The sequence below is a fragment of the Saccopteryx bilineata genome, chromosome X (genome assembly GCF_036850765.1).
Source record: "Saccopteryx bilineata isolate mSacBil1 chromosome X, mSacBil1_pri_phased_curated, whole genome shotgun sequence".
Lineage (NCBI taxonomy): Eukaryota > Metazoa > Chordata > Mammalia > Chiroptera > Emballonuridae > Saccopteryx > Saccopteryx bilineata.
Genome location: NC_089502.1, coordinates 52086163 through 52113138, shown reverse-complemented (window position 1 = coordinate 52113138; position 26976 = coordinate 52086163). Strand labels below are relative to the sequence as shown.

The window sequence follows — 26976 nt, the reverse complement described above, 5'->3', positions numbered from 1 at the left end:
AACAGATCTCTAGTGATTGGTCATGTTACTTAATTAAAACTTTATGAGTAGCCATTTTTATGATATCCAGAGTACAATTTATTGAGTGGAGGTACCCTGATATTTTGATGTATATTTCCCTTTAAAGGCCTTTTATTTGTAGACTTTTCAGATATTTATTTCCTAGAAATCTTGCTTTATGAAAGGAAATACAGCTGTTCCCTGGTATCTTCAGGGTATTGGTCCCACCTCTTTCTCCTCAAAGGATACCCAAATGCAGATGCTCAAATCTTTAATATGAAATAGCATAGTATTTGCACATAGCCTGTATTTTCATATAGGCTACACAGCAGGGTATGCTTACACATCATTTCATTCACATGGATTCTGAACAGTGCTCTGCTCAAGGCAAATGCAAGTTTTGCTATTTGGAATTTTCTGGGTTTTCCAAGTATTTTTGATCCATGGCTGGTTGAATCTGTGGATGCAGAACCCACAGATACAAAGGGCTGACTGTATTAATGAAAGGGGAGGGTTAAGTAAACAGAAATTTCAATTTAATGTCAAATACAGATCCTCATTCAATTCCAGAATTTTTCTTCTAATGACTCTACATGGCCTCCGAGCTATTGAAGTTGTCCCATTCAGAAGTTGTCTGCTAAATCACTAATTCTTTAAATACTGACACTCTATTAAACTAATATAGTTTGCTGCATGACAGTGATGCACCAGTAAATTTGGTGTATTGAGGGTACAATTGTTATATAAAAGTAGGATGTAATTAAAGGTTAAAAATTGCTTTTACTTCAGCAGTAACTAAAAACAGTCCTGCTATCAGGAAATCAGAAGTCCATTGTTTTAAGTAGTTAGTTTATTAATAATAAGTGTGTTCTTGTGCATAGCAATATTCTGTGTAAGGATGGAGGATTAGACAGAAGAAAATATCTCAGTCCTTGTGCTAGGATATTTAAAAGACGAAAGATTTATGTGATCTGAAGAGAAACCAGAGTCTTGCACTAGGATATTTAAAAAGTACCTAGGAAAAAAAGATGTATGTGTACAGACAGGAAATGACCAATGTGGCTCTGTTATGTTTATCAAAAAGCCCACACAAACATAATGTTGCCCATGTAAAAATGTTCTAAAGGAAAGGAAGTATTAACTAACTAAATTACATTGGGTATGCATTCCTGGAGAAGATAAATTCAATAATGAAGTTAGAATTCACTCAGCATCTAGCATGTTCTAAGTGTTTTGTATGTATTATATAACTTAAATCTCACTATATCTCTATAAATTAGGCACTATTATTATTCTCATTTTATAGATGAAGAATCTGAGGCAAAGTGTGTTAAAAAAATTTGCACAAAGTCACTGGAAGGTAAAAGACACCGTTTATACTTATATACACTGGTGTGATTCCGGACAGTGGAGTATCATTAATATTTTGAGATTAGAGCAGGGCTGTAAATATTTTTTAGGAAGATTTCTCAAACAATTATGTATAACATATATTAAAAGCTAGAGAATGATTTGGAAGCTGTTGCAAGGAGATTGGTCATTTAGTAAAAATAATTTATGTAATTCTTTCTATTGTTTTTAACCTTTCTTCTAGACAAGGCTAGACACAGTCCTACGATGTCAGCTAATGAAATTGTGCCAATTAGAGCATTTGGTTACATTAAATAGACAATTATTAGTTAGTCATATAAATGAACATTAGTCATAAAAGAAGACAAACAAACCTGCTCATCATTAAAATTTTGAAATTTTGGTACATCCATTTTAAAAGAGTCACTAAAACAAGGTAAAGAGTCTGGAGAACTTATGGTTGCGTTTTTTACTCTTATTCTGTCTTAAGCAGATTTTCTTTTAAATTAATTTTTTATTTTTTATTTATTCATTTTAGAGAGGAGAGGGAGAGAGAGAAAGAGAGAGAGAGAGAGAGAGAGAGAGAGAGAGAGAGAGAGAGGAAAGACAGAGAGAGAGAAGGAGGTGAGAAGCTGGAAGCATCAACTCCCATATGTGCCTTGACCAGGCAAGCCCAAGGTTTGGAACCGGCGACCTCAGCATTTCCAGGTCGACGCTTTATCCACTACACCACCACAGGCCAGGCCCTAAGCAGATTTTCTGATAACTAAAATAGTAATGAGTTCTCTTGGCATCCCACTTAGTCACTTGTAGTCAGTCATGATACAATTTCTTCACTTCTCTTTTATTGTTAAGATAACAGTGAAGTTTCAGTTATCTTCACTTTGAAATTATTAACATTAGATTTGCTGAAGCACTAGTCTTTAAAACATGCCAAGAATATATTTTAATTGAAAAGCCTGCTACAATGGAGAATAACTAAACCAAGGATATTAGTTCTGACTTTAGCAATGAAATATGACTTTGGGTCACGGCAAAATTCAACTTGTTTTCTAAGTTGAAATGCAATGGTGCACATATAAATCACATCAACTGAAGCTGAATGAATTCATTAGCCTTGGCCCTGGATCCTATTTAAATGGGATGGGAATCCTTATGTGGCCCTGTGACTGGTATAATATTAGACAACACATATTGAGCTTTTATGTATCTGTTGAATAATTTACAGTGATTATCCCCCTATATAACAACCTGATGGGGATGTTCTTGTCATTATCCTCTTTTTATAGATAAGGAAACTGAGCGTTGGAGATGTGTGACTTGTCCAGGGTCATATGGACTGTAAGTGGAAAGATTTAAATCCAGGCAGTCTGACCCCAGAGCCTATGCTTTTGTTTGAATCTCACAGGAAAACAGATCTAATCATCATAGTACATCTTTCTGGGTATCAGTTTTACTCAGAGACAGGGAATCTTATATAAAAACTGATGTCAATAAATTGTAAAATGCAAACAAGTCAAATACTGAAAAAAAAGGATAGATTTCAAAAGGCTTTCCTTCTTTCAATGGGTAGCTTCAGACCATATCTTTAGGCTCCTCAAAGTACAGGTTCCTCTGCTGCTAGGTCTACTTAAATGGAAAAATTCTTAGGATATTTTTCATTTACTTGTGGGTTGAATACATTGGTATTTACTTTAAGCTCTGACCTCCCAGTGTTTGGCTGTTAACCAAATAAAGTCATTAGGCATGTTAGAATTAATAAAAACAATCTTTTACATTAAATTAATTTGTCTTAGTAAACTTTGCCAGTTCAACTAAAATTTGTGTAAGCCAGAGGAATCTGAGGACTGGTGTTGCTAAACATATTAATAAGCATGAGAACATAACTATTGCCAGAGAAATGGAAGAGTGGCTATGTCTGCCACTTAATTCCAGTTCCAGCACCTCTGCCCAGCTCATTCACTTTTGTTCACTGAAGATCATATAGTAGAACATTAAGAACTCAACATCTGGTATCAAACACTCTGGTTTCATATTTGGGCTATTCTAATTATAAACTATGTAACCTTCAGTAGGTTATGCACTTAGTATAGAATACTAAGGATAAAAAGATAGTATCTTTTAAGGATAGTATGAGGATGATAATAAAACATTGAATGGATTTGTTAAAATGAAATAGTAAAAGTAAAACAAACATCTGGCCTCACCAGGCAGTGGTTCAGTAGATAGAGAATCAGACTCGGATGCAGAGGACCCAAGTTTGAAGCCCTGAGGTTGCTGGCTTGAGCACGGGCTCATCCGGCTTGAAGGTGGGCTCAAAAGCTTAAGCACGGGGTCGCTGGCTTGAGCGTGGGATCATAGATATTACCCCATGGTCAATAGCTTGAGCCCAAAGGTCGCTGGCTTGAGCAAGGAGTCATTCATCTCTGCTATAGACCCCGGGCCAAGGCACATTTGAGAAAGCAATCAATGAACAACTGAGGTGCAGTGAAGGATTGATGCTTCTCATCTCTCTCCCTTCCTGTCTGTCTATTCTTATCTGTCCCTCTGTCTGTCTCTGTCACATACACAAAAAAGTAAAGCATCTGGTCCAATGTCTGATACATTGAAAGTGATAGTTAATATTATTCAGTGACAACTATGAACGCTTATTATGTAATACTTAGGGTAATGATCAATTACTAGAGGATCAGAGCAATCTTTACTTACTCTTTAGTCTGCCAGCTAAAATCATTAATATTTGTAAAAATGGTTTTTAAATGTGTAATAGTATATGTAAAAATGTGTTAACTGTAGGATTGTTTGTAGTGACAAATACCTGGAAACACCTAGAATATCCATCAATACGGAAGGCCTGTTTCCTCAGTTTGTATAAGAACGTTGGAGATTATCTCTAAAATCCCTTTTGCCTCCAACAAAAACAATATTTTCACACAGCTGTTAGCTAGACTTAAGATTATTATTCTTAGCAATAGAAAAGGAAAATCTAATTTAATAGGTGGGTATTTAAAATTAAGTTACAATGCATAGTAATGTAAACTTAACTAACATAAAATGTTTAAAAACTTATGTTGTTAATATAAAAAAAAGAAGTCATTACTTAACACATTCAGATTTATTATATGAGATATATATATGTATATCTATATATATGTGTGTGTATATATATGTATATAGTTTGTTGTATGCAAATTTTATACTCTCAATCGTCATAATGGGATAGAAAATAAATAGTATCAAAATTAAACATGAGGCCTTGGCCCATTTGCTCAGTGGATAGAGTGTCGGCCCAGTATGTGGAAGTTCTGGCTTTGATCCCTGGTCAGGGCACACATGAGAAGAGACCAGCTGCTTTTCTTCCCTTCCCTCTGCCCCTTCTCTCTCTTCCCCTTTCACAGTCAGTGGCTAAACTGGTTTGAGTGTCAGCCCTGGGAGCTGAGGATAGAGCTCAGTTGGTTAGAGTGTTTGCCCCAGACTAGGGTTGCTGCGTGGATCCTGGTTGGGGCACATGTAGGAGTCTGTCTCTTTATCTCCCCTCCTCTCACTTAAAAAAAATAAAAATAAATAAGTAAACATGAGATACAATAAATTTAAGGTTTAGATAATACAGATTGCATAATTTAGGACCATCAGAAAATTCGAAAGCTCTCAAGAAAGAAAGGGATTACTTAGTGTGTGGTGTATAGTATTAAAATAATACTTGGTTTGAAGTTACATGAAAAATTATGTTCATTTCTTTCCCTTTGAGATAAAATGAAATATTCTGTAGATAGATAATAAGCAGAGTGAGTGGCTATTTAACCTTAGAGCTATCAGAACCTAACATTATTATTATATAAGAGTTGCCAACATCCATGATATTTTCAGCCTGATATATAGTAGAATTGGAAAGTCTTTATTCGTAGATTCTTATCCTGCTTCCAAAACAAAAGTCACAGCTTCATCAGAAAGAAATGTCAAGTGGCTTAAAACTATGTAACAAGAACGATTTCTTCATACACCATCTTATACATAATAATATTAAGAAAAACAGAAACAATATTGAGCTTGAGTTCTATGTTCAGTATTAGACCCATTTTACAGAGGGAGAGTAGAGGTAACAAAAGTGAGGTAACCCAACCAATACAACTAGTAAGTCAAAACCAGAATTCAAGCCCAGCAATTCTGTCTCCTGAATGTGTATTAAAATCACTTGGGTTATAAAGTTTCAAAAAAAGAAAGCAAATGTTCACACTTGATTATTATTGGAATTCTTTTTTAAGCTTAAGAAAAGCTTTTGTGGCCCTGGCCGGTTGGCTCAGTGGTAGAGCGTCGGCCTGGCGTGCGGGGGACCCGGGTTTGATTCCTGGCCAGGGCACATAGGAAAAGCGACCATTTGCTTCTCCACCCCCCCCCCTTCCTCTCTGTCTCTCTCTCTTGCCCTCCCGCAGCCAAGGTTCCATTGGAGCAAAGATGGCCTGGGCGCTGGGGATGGCTCCCTGGCCTTTGCCCCAGGCGCTAGAGTGGCTCTGGTCCTGGCAGAGCGACGCCCCGGAGGGGCAGAGCATCGCCCCCTGGTGGGCAGAGCGTTGCCCCTGGTGGGCGTGCCTGGTGGATCCCGGTCGGGCGCATGCGGGAGTCTGTCTGACTGTCTCTCCCCGTTTCCAGCTTCAGAAAAATACAAAAAAGAAAAAAAAGAAAAAGAAAAGCTTTTGTAAATTGTGTGTATGTTGTTTGATACAAAAATGATCATTACCTCTGAAGAGCTGTTGAATATGTATTTGTTCTCACTCCAATATGTGCAGTATTGTAGGACTCATTTTTTTTTCTCAGAGGGTATACTTAAATATAATTGGATATTCTGGATGAAAATTATAGGAAATATCAATTTGGGCTTCTTAAAATATAATACAAAATTTAGAAATAGTTACTGCCACATGTATATATGTCCATGAGTATTCACCATTCAAATCCTTCAAAATTTTCCTCCCTTTTAGTAGAATTGAATAAAATGCTTCTAAACTTCAATAAAAAAGGTTTCCTTCATTTGAATTTTAGTGTGGGAGTTATTCAAGTGAGTACTATGGGCAAGAGTCTTGAAGGCCTCTATAAAAGTGTTTCTCTGTGATGTGAATTTACATTTGTGGTAAAATTTATGCTATTTTTAAGTTAATAGCTAGCATTAAAACAAACATTTCAATTAACAATTTTTTTTCTGCCATTGCATTAATTGCAATTGCTTTTTTAAACTGTACGCAGTTTAGGCTATAGTGCCAGATATGTAATTTATAAATATTTATTTTAAAAATCAAACGGTATAGCTCTATACTATGTTCTATTCATCTATGTATGTCTTTATTTTTTCAATGATTATGGAACAAGAAAATTTTGCTTTGAAAATCTCAGAGTGAAAGAATAACCATGTTTTACTACTATTCTTTTTTGACCGTTATTTATTAGCAGCTTAAAAATACTTTCTGTTTACTTTTTAGCAAACAGGACTCTCTCATCAGAGGTGAAAAAAATAGTTTATTATTTGTACTCTAGCTACCATTTGGGCTGTAGATAGCCACATACTGGCAACTTCACAAAATAGAAAAGCATTTGTTTCTTGCTTTGATTTAATTTCTAGGTTACAAATGCTGTGGTTTTTTTGTCCCTTTCTCTTAGATATTTGAAAGCAGAAATGAAAGGCTGAGGACAAAGATCCATCTTCTATAACTGTCTCTACTGTAATAAAATTTTGTTATTCTGCAATTTGGCTCTTGTTCCCTCCCAAATATATCTAAAAAATATTTGTCAATTAGGTGATTAAAATAAGTCTACAATAGAACCAAATAGAGCGTCCAACATACATTCACACATATATGGACAACTAATTTTGATGAAGGTGCAAAGGTAATTCAGTAGAGAGACAACAATCTTTCAACAAACAATGCTGGGAAAATTTAATATCCACATGTAAAAAAAATAATTTCAATCTATACCTTGTACCACATACAAAAATAGATCAGATTAAATGTAAAACCTAAAGTATAAAACTTCTAAAAAACATAGAATAATATATTTGTGACCTTGGGCTAGGCAAAGATTTCTGAGAGCTGATACCAGAAACATGATCCATAAAAGAAAAAATATATATATTAAACTTCATCAAAATTGCAAGCTTCTGCTCTTTGAAAAACTGTGAAAGTCACTAATAGGAGGATGAAAAGAAAATCCATGGCCTGGGAGAAAATATTTGTACAATTTACATCTAATAAAGGAATTGTATTGAAAGTATATAAAATATTCTCAAAATTCAATAGTGACACAATAACCCAACAGAAAAATGAGCAAAATATGAATAGACATTTCATCAAAAAAGATATATGGATGGTAAATCAGTATAAAAAAAAAGATGTGCACCATCATTAGTCATTAGGAAAATGCAAAGTAAAACCACAATGAGATACTACTATATACGTATTAGAATGGCTACATTTAAAAAGATTGACCATACCAAGTGTTGACACTCCTGGTGGGAAGGCAAAATTGTACAAGCACTTTGGAAAACAGGTAATTTCTTATAAAGTGAAATACACCTACTGTGTGATCCAGTCATTCCACTCCTAGGTATTTTTTTAAAGAAATGAAAACATATGGTCATACAAAGACTTACACACAAATGAACATAGAAGCTTTATTCGTAGTAGCCCAAAATTTGAAACACAATGTTCATCAACAAAATGTGGTATATCCAAGCAATGGATAACTACTTAGTGACAAAATAAGAAAATGACTCTTCATGCATACAACAACATGGATGCATCTCAAAATGCTAAGTGAAAAAAGACAAGAAAAAGAAGGATATAATGTATGATTCCATTTATACAACACTTTAGAAAATGTAAACTAATCTACAGAAATAGAGATTAGATCATTTGCTGCCTAGGGACAAGGGGAAGGATTACAAAGAGGAATGAAGAGACTATCAAAAACGATGAAATATTTTATTATCTTGATTGTGGTGATGACCTCACTGGTATGTAGATTGATCAAAACTTATCAGATTGTACATTTTATGTGCAGTTGTACCAATTATACTTCAATAAACCTTTTATAAAAAAATTAACTTGTTTAAATCATATAAAACCTGTCTAGATACAGAAACAAAAAACAGTAACATATTTATAAGTCAAAATATAAATGAACTTGCAATGTTTGACTTCTTAAATATCTACCTCAAAAGATAATGCTGCAGCGCTTGTCACTGTGTATTACTTTAGTGTGTTTGTGTGGCAGGGGCGATGGAGAGAACTGTGTAAATGTTCATTACTGTGAAGGTGTCTGAGTATACCAATATATTATGTGTTAGGCATCATTTCATATAGAAGTACAAATATTTCACTCCCCAATATCATAAAATAATGGAACAGAAACCATGTGATTATGTAATTTATAGATAACCTAATGAAAAAAATAAGCTTATTGTCTATGCTAGAACTAATTATTATAAAAATACTTATGGTAGAAATATAAGGTATTATGCATAAATTCAATTCATTATATAAAGAAAATACATATTTTCCTTTAGGTACCTGCCATTATAAAATGAGCAGACTGAAAAAGAGCTACAAAAAATAAGAGTGTTATTAGATTCTTAAGGTAGTGCATACACATTAAAAGCAGACCGTTGGGTTGGAATAATATTCCATTGTATATATGTACCACAGCTTTTATCCACTCGTCTATTGATGGACACTTGGGCTGCTTCCATAGCTTGGCTATCGTAAATGACGCTGCAATGAACATAGGGAGGGGTACATACAGGGGTGGGCAAAAGATGGTTAAATTACCAGCCATCATTACCTAAAAGATAAATTATAAGTAAGGATACAAAATAATAATGATAATAATAAGACAAATAATAAAAAGTAATACCAAAATAATAAATAAATAATAATACAAGAATAAACTCTGTTTCACGTACTCACAACTGTAAACCTACTTTGCCCACCCTTGTATATTCTTTTGAATTAGTGTTTACAAAGGGGAGGGGGGTTAGGGGACTGGGTAAAAAAGGCGAACGAATTGAGAAGTACAGATCGAAGGTTATAAAATAATTTAAAAAATCGTGGCGATATAAACTACAGCATAGGAAATATAGTCAATAATATAGTAATAACTATGTGTGGTCCCAGGTGGGTACTAAAAATATCAAGGGAAATACTTTGTAAAGGATACAATTGTCTAAGTACTATGCTGTACAACTGAAACTAATACAAAATAATATTAAATGTAAGCTGTAACTTTAAAAAAAGTAGACCACAGTGGTTAGAAGAAGTAACATATCATCTCTGGCTTGTGAAAAATAAAAATAAAACAAATTTCCAAATTGAAAATCTGAAAAGTTTATTAATATATTATCTTGTTTTTTTTCTTTTTTTTCCCCATTCCATTCCAAACTTTTCTGTATCAGTTTAAGTGATTAAGTACTGATACTTGAAAAGTATCTAAACAACCTTCTAAGTAAATCATTTTAGCATGAAAGCTGTAATTGAGTAATATTTGTCCAATATCATTAAGTCAAAAAAGAGTATTTTCTAAGAGTCACAATTGCCTCAAAGCACGGTCAACATTATTTTACCTTTAGGATTTCATCACCACTTAATTTCTTTCTTAAATCAGTGGAAAAACAAGCAAAGAATATGATTAGGCAACTTTCAAATGGACAAAAAATATACATATGGAAAGACATTTAATCTTATTACTAATCTAAGAAATACAAATACATAATAATAAAAAGTTAATTTGAAGATGTTTATTAAAAATGTGGATTCTGATCTCTTTTCTGTGTACTCTGAGACACTTTTAATTTCATATTTTGATTTCAATGCACTTCCTGACTTTTTATTCAGTGTATATAATTTTGACAAAATATGAAGTTATTTAAAAACTGTTTCATTATTTGCTTGCAAAAATGTATTCACTAACAGATCAGAAAATTCAGAAACAACCAAGCAATTCAGTTAATATGATAAAGGTGGTATTTCTCATATGTGTAAGACAGAAAGGTTATCAAATAAATGGTACTAAAAAAATTAGCTACCTAATAAAATTATATATGTATATGTATTTTTAAAATTTGGATCCCCAACTAATTGTTTACTGCATAACACTAATTCCTGATGTTACAAAATTTAAAAGGCATTTTAAACCATTAAAATACTATAAAATATAAGAACATTCATTAAAAAGAGAGATCTATCATTTTAAATAAAAATAAGTTGCAGAATAATATTTATGGCATAACTCCATTGATTTAAATAATTGTTTCCATACTATATGTTTTGAATAAAAGTATGAAATGAAGGAATACTCACCCAGTAAATTCTAATCACCGTTAAGTCACCATCCTCTACCACAGGTGCCTGGCACATCCAGGCACAACATATATTAGCAGAATGACTAAATAAATGACCTCATATGATTCTTGGTGGGACTGTAAATTGAGATAACTTTTCTGGAGAGAAGTTTGGGAATACGTATCAAAGAAAAAGAATGAGCATACAATTTATTCCAACACTTCCATTTCTAAAAATTCATCCTATGACTAATTGTCACAAGTGCACATAGTAGGTATGCAGAGCTAATATTTTTACAACAGGGAAAATTGTGTATGTTAGAGAAAAGGTAGTATGGGAAGTATATGCCTTTACAATGGAAATCTGGTCAAATAAAATAAGGTAAATATTTCCATGGAATATGATTTTTTAAAATAAGATAATGATCATTTACCATAAAGATACAGCTAAAATTAATTGATAAGTGACCAGATTACAAACTATAATGTGATGTCACATAGTAAAACAGTAAATTTAAATAGACAGGTATATGTACAAATTAGTTTCAGGAAGGAAATGCATCAAAATGCTAATGCTGGTTATTATTTGTTTGCTAAGACTGTGTATTTTCACCATTACTGGAATTTGCTATATTGTATTTTTCCTTTAAGATGCTTACATACTTTGACAATCAGAAATAAAAAATAAAAGTAAATTCATTTACAAAATAGAAAATAAGTGTTTCCTAACACATACAGGACTAAATGACAAAGCACAAATCCTCTAATAAAGGGTAACATAAAGGTTAATGTAACTTTAATATTTTTATTCACCTGAAATGAATAATTTATTATATTTTATATTTTGATTTACTATTTGTATTCTATGAAGAGGCTTGCTTAGATAGAGGATGTGATTAATTAGGTTATTTTCTACATTAGTATATCAAATCACCTCTGTGGATTTTTCTGCTTCCATAGATATAATAAAACATCATCCAATTAAGTCTTATAAAAGACTACTTTCTGTGAATTTTTATTCATACACAGATAGGTAATTCTTGTTATTCATAAAAATGGGCTAAAACACGTTCCTTACCTTTCAATGAAAAGTAAACACTGGTCTTTTTGGTTGTACCAAGGGAGTTGTTCTGTAGCAGAAAAGAATCCTGTAAATAAAAATAACACAATCCTGTTTTAAACTTCATTTTGCAAAAGCTTATTCACACATTAATGGACTTGTAAATCATACTGCAGTTTGGCTAGAATTTCATAATTTTAGAAGGAAACTGGTAGCAGATGACAATGTCAACTATATTCTGACAGAGGATGCATTTTCACTAGCACAAATTCCCCCTCCCGTCCTCCTGTTCCTGGAATTAAAAACTGCTGCAAAGAAAGTATAGAACAAACAAAACAGTCTGCTTTTAAATAATAGTACCTAACATTTGAATACGCTTTAATTTTATCTACAAGCTTTTAAGCATTGAGAAGGGCTACGTGGCAAGTCAGCAGTAACATTAGGTCCATTATATACCAGCTAGAAAAGAGAAATATAATTTAAAAAAATGGTGTAACTGACTCACGGTAACATAGGTTCTCAAACCTTGTAGATGGATATAAACCAGGCTTGCCAAGCATCACAGACAGCCCTTATTAAAACTGCTACGTGGAACGCAATCTGCCTGGTTTCTAGCCCCTCCTCCTTTGCCCAATAAACGACTGCCCCTTTATTTCAGTGTAAAAAGACATGGTCATAGAATATTTCGATAAAGAGATTTTTAAAAATCATACATAATCACATCACCCAATGATGCCATTTAGAGTATTTTCATCCAATTTTTTTAAAAAAACAGATTTTTGTGAGAGCCCCCTTACAAACCAAACAGGAATTCTGGATGAGCGGATGGGAAAAGGAAACTTCTTTTCCCTTGTTACGAACTATGGCTAGTATTTTTACCTCTTATCTAAGCTTTTTTTAAATATAAATTATATAAAATATAAAGATAGAATTTTGAGGGGAAAAACGTCTTCCAGGGGTGTGAGCCTCTGCTACCAAGGAGCTTCTGGGAAGGTGGGCAGAAACTGGAGGGGTGGGTGGAGCATTTGGACAATCATTGGGCTAAGAGCTTGTCAATCAAGCATGTCCAGCAAGTAAGATGCGAGCTAAAGGCACACTGGGAGCTAAACTAAGGGGTGGTAGGGCAAAAAGGGGAGGGGGCTTGCGACCTGAACGGCGGAGAGATCTCGGGGTCTCACACTGCACCATTCAGCAGCGGCACGCCTCTGTCTGTCGCAGCAGCAATCGGGAGGGGGTTGCCGCCGCTCTCGCCCAGGCCTCTGTTGCCACTGCTGCCGCCGGGTGATCGCCGCTGCCCATCCCCGCCAGCCCTGCGCTGCTGCTGCCTTTGTCGCTGCCGCCTCTTCATCCCGAGCCTCCGCCACCCAAGCATCCGTGAGTCATTTTCGGCCCTTCTCCGGGCGCGCGGTTTCAGCGGTAGTTGCTACCTTAAGAGGCTTGCATACTTGCAAAAATGGCAGAAGCGGATCTTAACTTGGTCTCGGAACCAGCCGCCGAGGGGGTTTCTGAAGAGGTGATGGCTAGCTCGTCTAGTGATTCCGGGGAGGAATCTGACAGCAGTAGCTCTAGCAGCAGCACGGGTTGCAGCAGCAGCAGCAGCACCACCACCAGCAGCAGCAGCAGCAGCAGCAGCAGCAGCACCAGCAGCACCAGCAGCACCGGCGGCGGCAGCAGCTGCAGCCATTCATATAAAAAGAGGTTACCTGAGCCTTCTAGAAGGGCGCGGCGGGCTCGGTCGGGTGAAAGTTTCTTGGATCGGCTGCCTCAGGCCGTTCGAAATCGTGTGCAGGCGCTCAGAAATATCCAAAATCAATGTGACAAGGTAGACGTCTTATTCTTAAAGGCAATTCATGGTCTTGAAAGAAAATATTGCGAACTCAATAAGCCTCTATATGATCGGCGATTTCAAATCATAAATGCAGAGTATGAACCTACAAAAGCAGAATGTGAATGGAATTCAGATGACGAAGTGTTCAGCGGTGATGAGGAGGTGCAGGAAGACAGCCCTAGTGAAATGCCTGCTTTAGAGGGTGACGAAGAAAACGACCCTAAGGAAAAACCCGAGGTAAAGGCTGAAGAAAATGAGATTCCGAAAGAAATTCCGGAGGCAAATGCCGGAGAAAAAGCAGAGTCTAAAGATCTGGAGGCAAAGCCTGAAATGAAGGAAGAGCCTAAAGAAGTCCCCCAGGCAAAGGCAGAAGATAATGAACAGCCTAAAGCAGCAGAGGCTAACGCAGGGGCTGAAGTAAAAGAGGCTCCTAGAAGAGCTCCTGAGGTCAGGCCTAAAGAAAGAGTGAATCTGAAAAGAGCTCGTAAGGGAAAGCCAAAGAAAGAAGATCCTAAAGGCGTCCCTGACTATTGGCTGACTGTTTTAAAGAATGTTGACAAGCTCGGGCCCATGATTCAGAAGTATGATGAGCCCATTCTTAAATTCTTGTCAGATGTTAGCCTGAAGTTCTCAAAACCTGGCCAGCCTATAAGTTACACGTTTTATTTTTCTTTTCGGCCCAATCCATACTTCAGAAATGAGGTACTGACCAAGACATATATAATAAAGTCAATGCCAGATCACAATGATCCCTTCTTCTCTTGGGGATGGGGAATCCACGATTGCAAAGGCTGTAAGATAGACTGGCGGAGGGGTAGGAATGTTACCGTGACAACCACCCACAGTCGCACAACTGCCACAGGAGAAATTGAAATCCAGCCAAGAGTCGTTCCTAATGCATCATTCTTCCATTTCTTTAGCCCTCCTGAGATTCCTGAGATTGGAAACCTGGACCCGAGAGAAGATGCTATACTTGATGAGGACTTTGAAATTGGTGAAATTTTACATGATAACGTCATCCTCAAGTCAGTCTATTACTATACAGGAGAAGTTAAGCGTTTCTATCACAATGGTAAAGAACGTAGAAACAGGAAATACCGAAAATAAAGAGCCTACCTGAAAGAATTTTCAAGGTCTCAAAAGTTTAAGAAAAAAGTGAAACAGCCTTGAAATAAAACCTGCCCTATAACCCCATTAGTATTCTTGACAGTCTTGTGTTTTTGTATTTTCTTGGTGGACTAAAAAATTGTCTTAAAGTGTTTCAGTATCAATTATAATATAACCTGTTGTAGTGTAGTAATAGTCTTCAAAAACTGTAAACTGCTGTTATGTAAAGCATGTTAATTTGGTACTACAGTTTTGATTTTTGTGAAGTCCTTTTGTCATGTTCTTATTCAAATGTATCTGTAACAACTGTCAGAATTGTTAACTGAGAAAAAAAAATATCTGCTTGAACAAAAAAAAAAATTTCTGATGTACTAACGCAAGTGCTTTTTTTTTTTTCCAGCCCGGAACACTAAGGGTTTAAATCTGCTTGCACTAGCTGTGCATTCATTACTTTGCTATAGAAATACAGTACTTAATATTAACTAGAATGCTGCATTGTGAAATTTCACTGCTTGAAAAAATATTAGTATATATTTAAGAATGCCCATCCAGACTATATGTGATATGAGTATAACTTTCTGTAACAGTGGTCTATAAATTTAATCATAATGAAGTAATTGTTTACCTCTGAGGTATTAATATGACAGTATGTTTAAAAGTTTCCTCATCTTATATTGTGCAACTGTAAAGTTACCACATTTTTTTGTAATATGTACTACTTTGCCTTTCACTGAAAATAATCACTTTACATCATTTGATATTTTTCATGTACTTCCATTGCAGCCTAAAATAAATAAATGTCAAATAAAATATATAATGATGCAAAAACCTAGCATTGTCTAATTATAAAAAAATAGTACTTATTGTAAAAAAGTAGAAAGTACTGAAGAAAACGAATTTTAAAAATATAAGTGTTATAGCATTATTCTACATTTCCCCAGATCTTAGCTCTTCTTTGGAGGATACACATTCAAGTGATTAGAAAGATATGGGACAGGGGAGAATATAAGAAAAGGGAGAAAGAAGAAAAGGGAAGGTGGAAGGGGGAGAGAAAATGGAGGAAGGTGGAAGAAGAGAAAGTGGAGAGGGAAAGAAGAGAAAGGTAAGTAAAATGAGGAGGGGGATGAGTAAAAAATGGGAGGGAAGTATAAAGAGAAGAGGATGGGAAGGAGGAGGAAGGGAAAGGGGAGGAAGAGAATAGGGAAGAAAGGGGTGGAGGGGAGAAGGGAGGAAGGGAAACCAGAGGAGGGTGAGAAAAGGAAAGGATGGGAGTGGGTAGGGATGGGAAGAAAGGGAGGGGGCAGGGATGGGAAGAAGGGGAGGGGGCAGAAGATCCTCACCCACAAAGGCCTTCTGTATAAGGTGTTGCTTTTACTTTCAAGAGAAGGATAGGTCCATGACCCAGGACCATGCTCCACCCTGACTGGGGAGCAGGTCACACTGCCAAGTGTGGCATATTTTTGCCTATAGAAAACAGCATCCTCTCACCTCTTCTGCACAATGCAGTTAGTTACAAGGTAATTAGATATTAAGATTTTGGTTTGAAATTAGTGTGAGGCAGAGGGCCCATAAACTCAGTTTACCAGAGGGCTTTTGCACTTGGAACAAAGGCACAGGCACAACAAATAATAAAGTGCTATCTTATTTCACCATTTTCCACATATATTTTCCTTCAAGACCTTACAGGAAAGAGATGTGGTAGGAGGAAGATAGGATTTGGAAATTTCTGGGTCTCTAGGCAATAAAATTACATAACAGTTTTTTCCAAATCCCACCATACATAGTTTACTATTTTGCATTTATCCTTGCTTAATAGTCCCCACTCCCATATCTATAAATATAAAAGTGTTACAAGCCATGATCTATTATAAATGTTTAAATATTTAAGGTGTAAGGATTCATACAAAATCAGGAATCAAGTGATTGGTTTTAGCCATACCATTGCACTTTTTTTTTTTTGCGAGTGCCTTTTTTCCCCTGAGGTTTTTGCATCCATCACAAACAGGTATAGCAGCAGATCTACTTATATGCCAGGCCCAAAACGAAGACTATAATATATATGGTGTGCCTGGCTCACTGCTACAGAGGTTCTCAAGTCAGATATATACTGTGCTTGCCAGACATCACACGCAACAGAGCCCTTAAAAGTTCTATATGCAATGCAACACCCTTATTGCATCTTAGATCACTTACCGATTTATTTTAGCCCCTTCCTTCCCGCTCTGTATTTTCCAATATTAAAGGAACGAGTGCCATTATAGAATATTTGCGAAATAGAAGCAGAAATGCAGAAAATAAAAATCATTCAAAAGCACACTATAGTAAAATCTGCCCTGTAGGTAAATTGATACATTTCCCCCCAGTCCATCTCTTTTATCACAAGTTCATGGCTCAAATCACAATGTGAATTCAAGTTGGGTGTGTGAAAGAAGATAATTGGAAAGACAGCTTATTGATATTTTTACCTTTTCAGTTTAAGCCTGGGGGACGGGGAGCAGGTCCCAGGGATTTTTTCATCAGTAAAGCTAGGATTCCGGAAACGCAAGCGGTTTGTTAGGGGCTACGACCACCTTGGCTATTGGAAGTGGGTGGATAGAGCCCGGGAAACCCGTTGGAGTTACACAATCATTGGGCTACGGTTTGTCCATCATATTTGCTCAACCAATGAATCATGTCAGAAGGAGGAGCCGACTAAGAACACCGCTCATCCAAAGGGAGCCAGGGCATGAGAATACATTTTATGGTCTTTTCCCGCACCTTCTTCCTAGTACACTGATTTTGTTAGCTGCAATTCAAGGCTGAGGTGCTGAATCTTTCACTGCTCCTAACCCTACCGGGGACGTCGTCGTCTCCTCCTGCCCGTCCGCTGCAGTCGTCACCACCTCCCCCTTTGTGAGTTCTTTCCCATCCAGGCGTCCAGGACAGTCATTCTAAAAGTTTACTGTTTTCCTCTAATGTGGCAGACTTGGGTGTCTAGACGCTTTCCTAGGCAGCAGGGGGTAATGGTAGAAAGTGCCGAATTAAGTGAAGAAAGTGACAACACACATAATCAGATGATGCAAATACTCAATTCTGCGACGACCCTAGGGATGCCGATGTCCTTGCCTTCAAAAAGCATCAGGGACCATGGGATAAGATAGAAGCCTGATTTGAAAAGGAATTGCAGCTTTTTATGCCCTCACTTGAATGTAGGATCTAATGAACACAATAAACTGAGGAACCAAATAGAAATCAGAGGCAGGGTCACAGGGAACAGATAGACAGTTGTCAGAGAGAAGGGGAAAGAGGGCTGGATCAAAGAAGGTGAAGAGATTAGCTAAAAAAAATGTATGTACATAACACATATATAGACAACAGGGTAGGAATAGCCAGAGGGAAAGGGGGGTGGATGGAGGGGAAAGGGGAGAAGAGGGGGAATAAGGCTGAGAGAGAGACTTCATGGAACATGGGGGGACATTATTAGTGTGTAGCTGGTGTTATATTGAGTGGGAACCTTGAAACCATGGCAACAACAATACATTGAAATAATAATAATAATTAAGAAAATAACAGAAAAGGAATTGCAGGCTGCTGGAAAAAAGTATAAATCCTCACTTGATGAGGTGTTTGTACCCACTGGCCCATGTATTAAAACAACCTGCAGTATAATAACCTAACAGTTATGCATTACTTCAAATTTTATGTTTTGCAGGTTTTGCAGAGTATATTTTTAAATTTCAACAGTGAAATAATTTAAATATTAAAACATGGAATTTGACCCTGACCAGGCGGTGGCACATTGTGGTACTGGGACGCGGAGGACTCAAGTTCCATACCCCTAGGTAGCCAGCTTAAGCGCAGGCTCATCTAGTTTGAGCAAAGCTCACCAGCTTGATCCCAAGGTCACTGGCTTGAGCAAGGGATTACTCGGTCTGCTGAAGGCCTACAGTCAAGGCACATATGAGAAAGCAATCCATAACTAAGGTGTCGCAAGGAAGAATTGATGCTTCTCATCTCTCTCCCATCCTGTCTGTCCCTATCTCTCCCTCTCTCTCTGGTTCTCTGTCTCTGTCTAAAAAAAAAATAAAGGCAAAAAATGGAATTTGAAGTGGTTTTTTTTTTCAGGAGATACAGAACAAAGCAAATTCTCTAAAGCATCTTTGTTAATTATGTAGTTTAATCCTTATGATGTCTTTTTTCATATAGCTTTTAGATATTAAATGGGAAACTTATTAGAACTCTTCACTAAAGTTAATACTTGGGAGAAAAAAGCATACTTCAAGAGCCTTCTTAAGTGTGTATTTGATCTCCACCTCAGAAACAGGAAGGGTTTAAATCAACTTGCCCCACATGTGCTTTATTTATTATGGTATAATACATTCCAAAACTTTACATTTGAATAAAGTAGCGTTAAATAGAGTTAAGAATAAATAGAGTTAAGAATTTTTAAGTACACATTAACATCAAGTTTTCTAGACTGTGTTTTTGAATTTTGCATGACACAGATTTAAAACTAAAGGATAAACCTAATAAAACTGTTATTCACCCCTGCAGTGCTAATAAAAGTTGGTGTTTTTCTTAACTTTTACTCATGATTTATATAAATTAAGGGGATTAAGTGCATTTTCTTTGCACTACCCTTCACTGACAGTTGTCACTTTATTATTTTGTTTCATCTTCTGATAATCAAATATGTTCATTATAGAAACTTTGGAAAATATACAGAAAAGTATAAACCTTAAAGAATTACATGGACAAGAAATATCTGTATCTACCTTTATTAACATGGTAACTACTATTCCATCCTTTTTGCTTCTCATTTAATATATTCTGGAACCCTTCTATATTAGTTCATGTAAACTTCATTTTTTTTAAACATACACTAAAAATGGATATACATAAATTTATTCCATCGATTTTTTATGATAAGAAATAAGGTTAAGAGCACCTTTTTTATTTTTATTTTTATTTTTGTATTTTTCTGAAGCTGGAAACAGGGAGGCAGTCAGACAGACTCCCGCATGCGTTTGACCGGGATCCACCAGGCACGCCCACCAGGGGGCAGAGGATGCTCTGCCCATCCGGGGTGTCGCTCTGTTGCGACCAGAGCCATTCTAGTGCCTGAGGCAGAGGCCATGGAGCCATCCCCAGCGCCGGGGCCATCTTTGCTCCAATGGAGCCTTGGCTGCAGGAGGGGAAGAGAGAGACAGAGAGGAAGGAAAGGAGGAGGGGTGGAGAAGCAGATGGGAACCCAGGACTTCCACACGCCAGGCCGACGCTCTACCACTGAGCCAACCGGCCAGGGCCAAGAGCACCTTTTTTAATTGATTAGTAATTGTAAGCACTGTCTTTTAATTAAGGGGAAATGTTGCATATGTTGAAACATTTTCCTATTTGATTTTTTCAATATTTTTTTCTTTTTCCATGCAGAAGAGTTTTAATGTTAATATACAGTAGTCACATTTATCCCCCCCCCCACACACACATACGTTATGGATTTTGAGTATTAGACTTAGAAAGGCCTTTCCACTTTAAGATAAATTTCTTTTTAATTTTTCACATTTTCTTACAATATTCTAATGGATTCATTTAAAACTTTAGTCCTTCTGGAATGATTTTGAAGTAAAGATTGAGGTAGCTATACCACTTTTTTTTTTTCTCTCGACACAATTAACCAGTTGTTTCATCATCATTTATGGAATATTGAAGATCCAATGTAATTAGTTTCCGTCTTTACTACATAATACATTTCCTGTGTTTGGGCCTATTTCTGGAGTGTTTAGTTCGGAAGTATTATTCTTGTGTCAGTATAAATCTTTTACACATAAATTTCTCATATACACTTATTTTCCAAAAAAAAATAGTTCTACATAAAACTTGTTTTTAGTAGTTTTTGGTTATTTTTCTCTATTGAGTTTTCCGGATGAACCTCAGAATCACTTTTTTATTTTTTCAGGCTCCACCTTTATTGAGGTTTATTTGAATTTATAGACTCACAGAGAGTAAAGAATTTCATGTTTTCCATCTTCTGATATAAACACAAGATGTTTTTCCATGTAATCAAGCATTTCTTTATATCCTTCAGAAAATTCATAAAGTCTACTTATTAAAATAGGATTTTAATAATATTCAGAACTTTTTAATCAGTTTCTTCTTACTTTGGCTGCATTTTGCTTCTATGTTTTGCTTCTTATTTTTAAATGATTTGTGCTGAAGCTTTGCCCTTTTTTTCTTTTTTAAATTTGGGGGCAACTGTTTGCTGAATGTGAAGAGGTGGAAGGAACTAATCGTGAGTATCTCAGAGCTTCAATTAAAGTTTGCCCCATATCATCCTCTCCAAATTGCTGTATCTTCTGCTGGAAGCCATCTCTCTCCACATATTTACAGCGTTCTCTTCTTAGACTTCACTTCACTATGGCCAGCTTTAGAATAAAGCAGTAGGGCTCCATGACTCAGGGAAATGTCTTGAATGAAAGGTGTTCTGTAGCAATTTTGTATTTAATTTTTGCTCAATTAACTGGCTAGTATCTGTAGAGTTACTTCTTGCTTATCTTGCTTATCTTTCTCTTCATATTAAATCAGATTCTAGAAGATCTCATAAAATGATGATGTGCTGGTATATAATTCCTCCTTTACTCTAGCTTTTGCTTTATTTTATGTTTGGTGCTGGTTCCCTATGGGGTCATTTCTTTCTGCTTTCAATATCTGCCATGGGGTCTAAATCAAATGTTCAGGGCCTGAACATTTAAGGGAATCTGTGCACTGCCTGACACCTGTGAAAGCAAGCAATGACTCATAGTCCCCCATTTTCTTTGGTTTAATATTTTTATTGCAACTGGACAATGCTTTTTCCAGTGTCTGGCTTGGGGTTGTGACTATTTCTTTGATTTGATGATTTTTTCATCAAAAGTGATTCTGAACCTCAGAATCACTTTTTTTCAGGTTCCCTCCTTATTGAGGTTTATTTGAATTTATAGACTCATTTACAGAGTTTTTATTCAGATGATTCTTATGTGCTGGCAGGATTGAGAACCACAGAGCAACGCTGAGGTAAATCTCAAAGAGGGTAGCCTGACTAGGCGGTGGCACAGTGGATAGAGTGTCGGATTGGGACGCAGAGGACCCAGGTTTGAGGCCCCGAGGTCACCAGCATGAGCGTGGTCTTATCTGGTTTGAGCAAGGCTCACCAGCTTGAGCCCAAAGCCACTGGCTTGAGCAAGGGGTCACTTGCTCTGCTGTAGTCCCCCCTAATCAAGGCACATATGAGAAAACAATCAATGAACAACTAAGGTGCCACAATAAAAATTGATGTTTCCCATCTTTCTCCCTTTCTCTCTGTCTGTCCCTATCTGTCTCACTCTGCCTCTGTCAGAAAAGAAAAATAAAGAGGGTAGTATGCATTTTTCTCTAAATGTATTAACTTCAGAAAACTTTTTTTTGAAGTACAGCTATTCAGCTATTAATAACTTTCCTAATTGAACAGTGTTCTTGAAATTGGTAAATTTGATTTTGGCCTAATAGGTTAATTAACCCAGATTTAATAATAGGTAAAAGCATCTTTAATCAACATTTAAAAAACTTTTTAAAATTTTTATACAATTAAATATTGATAAGAAGTATTTTTTTTTTTTAAAGTATAAAAAGTTTATATGTACCCTTCACCCAGATGCCCCTAGTGGTAACAATAACATCTTAAATGACTGCAGGGGTAGTCAACCTTTTTATATCTACCGTCCACTTTTGTATCTCTGTTAGTAGTAAAATTTTCTAACCACCCACCAGTTCCACAGTAATGGTGATTTATAAAGTAGGGAAGTAATTTTACTTTATAAAATTTATAAAGCAGAGTTACAGCAAGTTAAAGCATATAACAAAAATTACTTACCAAGTACTTTATGTCAGATTTTCGCTGTTTGGCAGAATAAATCTTTATAAAACAACTTACTATAGTTAAATCTACCTTTTTATTTATACTTTGGTTGCTCCACTACTGCCCACCATAAAAGCTGAAACGCCCACTAGTGGGCGGTAGGGACCAGGTTGACTACCACTGGACTAGATTATAATACCAAAACCAGGAAATTGGTACACCTTGTAGACCTCATTCAGATTTTGTCAGATTTTATATGCATTCCTCTGTGTATGTATGTAGTTCAGTGCACTTTTTACCATATTTATCGAATTGTCACTACAGGCAAGATTCAGAAATATTTCATTACCATAAAGAAATACCCTTACACAAACCTCCTCCTTTCTTTTCCTAACTTTGTTAACCATTAACTTGTTCTCAATTTTGAAAAAAATATATAAAGCTGGTTATATAAATGAAATTATACAGTATGTAACCTTTTGAGATTGTCCAGTTTTCACTGAGCAAAGTAATCTTCAGACGCATTGAAGTTGTACCGGCATCAGTGGGTTGTTCTTTATATTGCTGAGTTGTATTCCAGTGTGTTTATAAGTGATCTGTGACTATTCAGTAGGAGAATAAAGCCAGATGGAAAGGAAACAAGACTGTCAGTATCCAGAACTTCCTATTGGAACAAAAGAAGAAATTATAAGTTCCCTTTACTTAAAAACTGAAAGTTTACTTTTATCAATAGAAAATGTTTACTCTGCACCAGGAATATACAAATTATTATTCATTTAATCCTTACTACAGTCATTAGAGCAAGTAGTGTTATTTGCTCTATTTAACAAATGAGGAACCTGAGGTACAGAGAGGTCACGCTACTTGTCAAACTTCACACACCTGACAAGTGACCAAGCAAGGCTTTAAACTTTGTGGTCTGACTCAGTTCTGTGTTTTTTTGGTTTTTTTTGGTAACAGAGAGAGAGAGACAGAGACAGAGACAGAGAGAGACAGATAGGGACAGATAAATAGGAAGGGAGAGAGATGAGAAACATCAATTCTTCATTGCAGCACCTTAGTTGTTCTTTGATTGCTTTCTCACATGTGCCTTGACTGGGGGTGGAGAGGGGGCTACAGCAGACCCAATGACCCCTTGTTCAAGCCAGTGACCTTGGGTCCAAGCTGGTGAGCCTTGATCAAACCATATGAGACCACACTCAAGCTGGTGACCTTGGGGTTTCGAACCTGGGTCCTCCACATCCCAGTTCGACAGTCTATCCACTGCATCACCACCTGGTCAGGCCAATTCTGTCTTCTTAACTCCTCTATAATATTACTTTTCTACCAAGCTATAACACTGAGAGAAACAGCTTCTTTATCCATACTCAGGAAGAGATAATGCCAAAAGAAAGCCCCAGAAGAAAGCAGTACAACCTAGAGTCTAGCAGTGATACCTCTTGAATCCACTTGGACCTCATGTCTGAGTAACTTTCTTAAAGTGCATAGCTTAGTGAGACCACTCAGTTAATGTTAGCCCCCAGGTCATATTCATTATACACAGGGGTATAATAAAATGAGAACTGGCTTAGTATATTTATATTTCAATTAAATGAAGGCTGATCCATTTCTATTAAAGATTTCTTTTAACTTTCCAACTTCTGATATTTTTACTGTTCCCTTTCTCTTTTCTTTTAGCTAGCAAAAATAAAGAACATTTAAGTTAGTAGATATAAGAGGAGAAAAGAAGCTAACAAAGCAATTTAGTCCTCACCATACTTGAGCAGGACCCAAAGGTATATTTATAGGATCTGGGCATTATAGAAGATGAATGGCTGGATTGGATATCTAATAGAGTTGGTATTGACTTCCATTTTTGTCACTTGTTGGTTGTTTGACCATATGCAAGTTGTTTAAACACATTAATCCTTGTTTTTCTTATCTATGAAATGAAGCTGTTACATTACTATTTTATAGCATTATTGAAAGGATTAAATGAAATATTCTTTATCAAACATTTAGCATAAGGTTGGGCATGTATCAATAGTAACCATTCAAATAATAATTATTATAGTTATTACTACAATTAGGATAAGTGAGTTTTACTTGTAATTCAAGGTAAAATTTTGTGATATTAAAGATGTTACCATGGGCTTTATTTAACTCATTTAGATTTGTCTGTCCTCAAGCAAAAAAAAATTCTTTTTTTCATGGATTTCCTGTAACTGTTTCTGTTCTTTCTTTAGCTTTTCCTTCCTAAATTGATAGCTCTAAACTGATCCCTGGTGAACTCCTACCTTCCTGCAGCATCTCTATATCTTAAGTCTATCAAGGTCATTTTGATTATTTATCCTTTTCTCCAAAGATCCTATACTTTATCCAATATGTTGCTTGATAAAAAGCCTATGCAATAAAGTCTTTTCCTTAGTAATGTTGAATACAAGTAGATCATTTCCAGAATGCAGGAATCCATTTCTATTTAAGATAAGGATTTACAAATTATTTCCAGTGTGGAATACTTTCCTCACAATTGTTTTAGTTTTGGCCAAGTTATTAGGAGGGGATACAGAAGACATGTTAATGTTTTGTTTTGTGGTTTTTTCCCATGTTTTCTAAAAATGTTCTTTGGATAGGAAATTTATTTTTAAGAGTTACTTGCAGAAGTATAAGAGAACTCAAGAGATGAAAGACAACAAATGCATTCTAAATGGCAACTACATAAAACATTGATGCCACACACCATAAGAAATGAAATTCGAGGAAAGTAATAATCTTTCAACTAATATTTTCTTTAAACTATCACCACTATTTACAACATCAGATAAAATATCAGAATGTTAGATCTGCTGAAATTGGTATTAACTCGCACCAGCCTGTATTGCTTTAAGGGAGAACATCTATTTAAATTTAATAAGTAATAAATATTATGTTAATAAGATGCATTACTTATAATTATTTAGGTGTATTTCAAGTTTTAATACAGTTCTTTATTTTTTGAATTGAAAAAAAAATTTTTTAAATGCATCAGAAAAAATAAATCACTTAAAAATTTTAAATTATTTTAGTTGCATTCAAAGTACAGAGAAAGCATTTTAACAAGTGTAATATACTTTTAAACACTGGAAGAGTTGGATTTTCACACCATAATTACCATGTCAGCAGGTTGCCAATTAATTGTTTGAAATTCTTTTGCACAAAGAATTACAGCTCTCTTTAATTAGGCTGAAGGGCTAGAGAAATAACTTAGCTATTTAAAAAATCTGTACAGATCATGAGGCTTTAGGGAAATGAATCTAGATTTTTCTTTTTTTTTTTTGGCTTGAACTTATACTAAAGGGAAAATCTCTAAGCAGTATATGGGAAAGTATCAGAAATTTTTCTAACTTTGGGAAATCCCTGGTTGAGTTTCTGAACAGCAGTTTTGGAAATAAGTTAGGTCTTTTCAAATGTTGTGTTTAGGCTTGTTTAACTTGTGTTATGAATACATATTTCTATAAGTATAATTATTAGTGATACAAATAAATTTACAAGACTCAACAAAACAAATGTTATGTATTATATACTACATTTATGAATAAGTCTTAACCTAGCAGTTCGATTTTTATTTCAAGACATTTTCATGAGAAAGCAAGATATCACAAATGTTATTAGCATACTTCAATTACCATAATATTTTAATGTGAAAATAGAATATTTAGTTATTTTATTTAATCTAGAAACACTTATTTGATACTAAATATGCCTTAAATCTCTACATTGTACTATTATCTTTTTCTTTTTTTTGTATTTTTCCGAAGTTGGAAACGGGGAGGCAGTCAGACAGACTCCTGCATGCGCCGGACTGGGATCCACCCGGCATGCCACCAGGGGGCGATGCTCTGCCCATCTTGGGGCATCGCTCTGCCGCAATCAGAGCCATGCTAGCGCCTGAGGCAGAGGCCACAGAGCCATCCTCAGTGCCCGGTCCAACTTTGCTCCAATGGAGCCTTGGCTGTGGGAGGGGAAGAGAGAGACAGAGAGGAAGGAGAGAGGGAGGGGTGGAGAAGCAGATGGGTGCTTCTCCTGTGTGCCCTGGCCAGGAATCGAACTAGGGCCTCCTGACGCCAGGCCGATGCTCTACCACTGAGCCAACCAGCCAGGGCCACTACTATTATCTTTTGAAGTGAACAAATAGTTTTGAGTGTATTAAAGTACAGTTGAGTCCAGGTTTTCTTTTTTCTTTTTTGAAAGATACAGAGAGAGAGAAAGAGAGAGAGGGACAGATATGGACAGACTGACAGGAAGGAAGAGAGATGAGAAGCATCCAGTCTTCCTTGCAGAACCTTAGTTATTCACTGATTGCTTTCTCATATGTGCCTTGACCAGGAGGCTCCAGCAGACCAAGTGACCTCTTGCTCAATCCAGCAATTTGGGCTTCAAGCCATCGACATTTGGGCTCAAGCTCATGACCATGCTCAAGCCAGCAGTCCTGCACTCAA

General features: G+C 36.1%; 2 protein-coding genes across 3 annotated transcripts in view; one reads left to right on the top strand and one right to left on the bottom strand.

The window, feature by feature from the left end:
* The window catches only part of FAM133A (family with sequence similarity 133 member A), a 35649-nt gene extending 18432 nt beyond the window's left edge, over positions 1-17217 (bottom strand). Inside the window, exons 1-2 of one of the 2 annotated variants that reach the window (XM_066250208.1) lie at positions 17136-17217; positions 11754-11823 (exon numbers count right to left, since the gene is read on the bottom strand). The gene's annotated coding sequence lies outside the window, so the exon portion shown is untranslated. Of the gene's footprint in view, positions 1-11753; positions 11824-12614; positions 12679-17135 lie in introns of those variants that run through there. The other variant, XM_066250207.1, reaches the window with a different exon arrangement.
* On the top strand, positions 12879-15487 carry NAP1L3 (nucleosome assembly protein 1 like 3). The gene has a single exon (XM_066250135.1). The coding sequence runs from the start codon at positions 13189-13191 to the stop codon at positions 14668-14670; it is 1482 nt and encodes a 493-aa protein (XP_066106232.1). The 5' UTR covers positions 12879-13188; the 3' UTR covers positions 14671-15487.
* Positions 17218-26976: the final 9759 nt, after the last annotated feature.